This window comes from Sinocyclocheilus anshuiensis, unplaced genomic scaffold (genome assembly GCF_001515605.1).
Source record: "Sinocyclocheilus anshuiensis isolate Anshui unplaced genomic scaffold, SAMN03320099.WGS_v1.1 scaffold1744, whole genome shotgun sequence".
Lineage (NCBI taxonomy): Eukaryota > Metazoa > Chordata > Actinopteri > Cypriniformes > Cyprinidae > Sinocyclocheilus > Sinocyclocheilus anshuiensis.
This window is the reverse complement of record NW_015555974.1, coordinates 862,178-865,049: the sequence shown is the minus strand read 5'-3', so window position 1 is coordinate 865,049 and position 2,872 is coordinate 862,178. Positions and strand designations below refer to the sequence as shown.

The 2,872-nt window shown below is 34.8% G+C and overlaps 1 protein-coding gene across 5 annotated transcripts in view; it reads left to right on the top strand.

Annotated features, from left to right (window-relative positions):
* Positions 1–2,872, top strand: part of LOC107676064 (serine/threonine-protein kinase 16-like) — a 9,584-nt gene that overhangs the window by 4,359 nt on the left and 2,353 nt on the right. For all 5 annotated transcript variants that reach the window (XM_016470587.1, XM_016470586.1, XM_016470590.1 and 2 more), the window contains 3 exons: positions 1,119–1,239; positions 1,333–1,428; positions 1,706–1,827. In XM_016470587.1, the coding sequence (XP_016326073.1) occupies positions 1,119–1,239; positions 1,333–1,428; positions 1,706–1,827 (339 nt within the window). The remainder of the gene's footprint in view (positions 1–1,118; positions 1,240–1,332; positions 1,429–1,705; positions 1,828–2,872) is intronic.

The window sequence follows — 2,872 nt, the reverse complement described above, 5'->3', positions numbered from 1 at the left end:
AGCCCGGGGTCGTCACATGTGGTTGCCGCAAGCCCTCCGGACGCTCCTTCGTCGAATCCGCCGCCTCTGCTCACTCAGCCCGCCAGCCATTCCTCACTTTATCCCCCGGCCTCTGCTCACTCAGCTCGCCGGCCGTTCCTCACTTTATCCCCCGACCTCTGCTCACTCTAGGCCGCCGTATGTGATGCTGTGTTTCGTTGTGAAAGTGAAACATGTACAGTATGTGGAAAATAATGTGTTTTTTGAACCTTAAACCGCATAAACACATTTCATTACACCAAATACACAAAATAGTGTTCTCTTTAGCAGCATCATATGACCCCTTTAATGTAATTGGTAGCACTTTCCATTTGTTAACAGTAGTCAACTACATTAGTTAACATGAACTAACAATAAACAATACTTTGCAGTTTCTAAAACAGCAGCAACAGCATTTATGATAAAACATGCCAATGTTTACATAGACTTGGTTCTTAATACTATATGTCGTTACTTAAATGATCCACAACTGTGTGTGTGTGATGGTTGTTCATGAGTCCCCTGTTTGAACAGTTAAACTGCCAACTGTTCTTCAGAAAAATCCTCCATCTCGCAAATTATTTGGTTTTCAGCATTTTTTTTTTTTTTGCATATTTGAACCCTTTCAAGCAGTGACTGTATGATTTTGAGATCCATCTTTTCATTTCTTCACTGACAACAACTGAGGGACTCATACACAACTATTACAAAAGGTTCAAACATTCACTGATGCTCCAGAAGTAAACACGATGCATTAAGAGCCGAGGGGTTCTTTTATATGAATCCTAGAGAGACTTTCAATAGAAGTGACCCAAAGAAGATATTATATCATAGTTATGTAGATAACAAAAGCTGTCCTGGTACTGAACTGATAACTCCTGAGGAATATCCTGTTTTCAGTCTGAAATGTGTACACTACAATTCAAACTTTTTTTTTTTAAAGAAATTAATGCTTTTTATATAGCAATAATGCATTAAATTGATAATGAGCATATTAGAATGATTTCTGAAGGATAATGTACATTTGTCATCATGTACAATGTACATTTGAATGTTTTCCTGTTGTTATTATCACTCATGAGCTTTATTTCTGGAAACAGGGACTTGAAACCCACCAACGTTTTACTGGATGAGAACGATCGCCCTTTGTTAATGGACTTGGGCTCCATGAACAAGGCCAGGATTGAAGTTCGGGGGTCGCGGGAGGCCATGACAGTCCAGGTTAGAGCAGAAAATTGTCCAGCGGCACTTATCAATACATTTTCAGCCAATCAGAACATTAAATGAATCATGTTTGTACACTTGCTCATTCAGGATTGGGCCGCTCAGAGGTGCACCATCTCGTACAGAGCACCAGAGCTCTTTAATGTGGAGAGTCACTGTATCATTGATGACAGAACAGATATTTGGGTAATTCTCGTTTTTGTGTGTTTTTACGAGTGTAATGGTTATTTACGTTTCAGCACTTCATTCTCAAAACAGCGTGAATGACAGAATCCTGCAACAGTCCAAGCCCACCCATGACATGTTGTTTTATTGCTGTTCAGTGTGTTTAGTTATGTCTGTGCAGGGCTAATGTTAGCAAACGTTGTCCTTTCTTATCTTTGCTCCTTCAGGTCAGCATAATGTTATGTCCGTGGCAGTCTGTTATGTCTGTTGTAGGTAATCTTTGTATTTTGTACCCTAGTCTCTAGGTTGTGTGTTGTACTGTATGATGATGCTGGAGGGACCATATGACTTGATATTTCAGAAGGGTGACAGTGTGGCTCTCGCTGTCCAGAATCCAGTCTCCATTCCACAGCCGTGCAGGTGAGCTCAAGATCTTTCAGGGCCATTATTGTGTAAAATTTAGCCTCTGTGGTCCTCATGAGAAAAGGCAAGGCAAGTTTATTTATATTGCACATTTCATACACAATGGTAATTCAAAGTGCTTTACATAAAAGGAAATAAAGTACATTCAGCTCATTCAGTAAATGCACAGCTAAACAGATGTGTTTTGAGTGTGAATTTAAATGTGGCAACTGTTTTAGCAGATCTTTGCAATGCCAGATCTCAATTTTTGTCGATCTTACAAGAAATATATAATATTATGAATTATCATTTTAAATAATATTATAATATTATTTAACCGATTTTCACTCATTAAAATGTCCATATAGTGTAACTTAAATGTGGAATATTATTTAAAAATATATATATAATTAAAAAAAAAGAATTTTCCTTCATGAAAAAATACACATACACGCACAAAAAATTGTGTAACTTAAATGTGAAAAATTGTTTTAAATAATATTACATTTAAAACTATATATGTTTAAATAATATTGTTATATTATATTTTTAACTAATTTTGCTTTTAAACTTACCAAAATGTGCAATATTTTCAATGATACTATATTACATTTTATATTCAATTAAATTCAAGTTTTTTTGTATAGTGCTTTTCACGATACAAATCGTTGGAAAGCAACTTTACAGAAAATTAAGTTTCTACAATATTTAGTAGTAGCTTATCAGTGGTGACTGTCAGTTAATGTACATATGGGAGAAATGTATGGAAAAATCAATTAAAGACATAATCAATTAAAGACGTAATCAAACAGACGATGAACACTATTAACAGCAATTATTATATGATGCTATCAAACGTATAGCAAAAATTTGGTAGTTCTGTATGTTGTTTCAGGGTTGGCATCATCTGAGGTCCTCTGAGGGGTTATATATAATATTAAAATACATTTTATTTAAGATAAATATGATTTAAAATATTTTATTTCACAGTTTTATGTGCAATTTTTTAATGTGGGAAAATTGGTTTTAAATATAATATTAGAATATATTTTTTATATTTTAT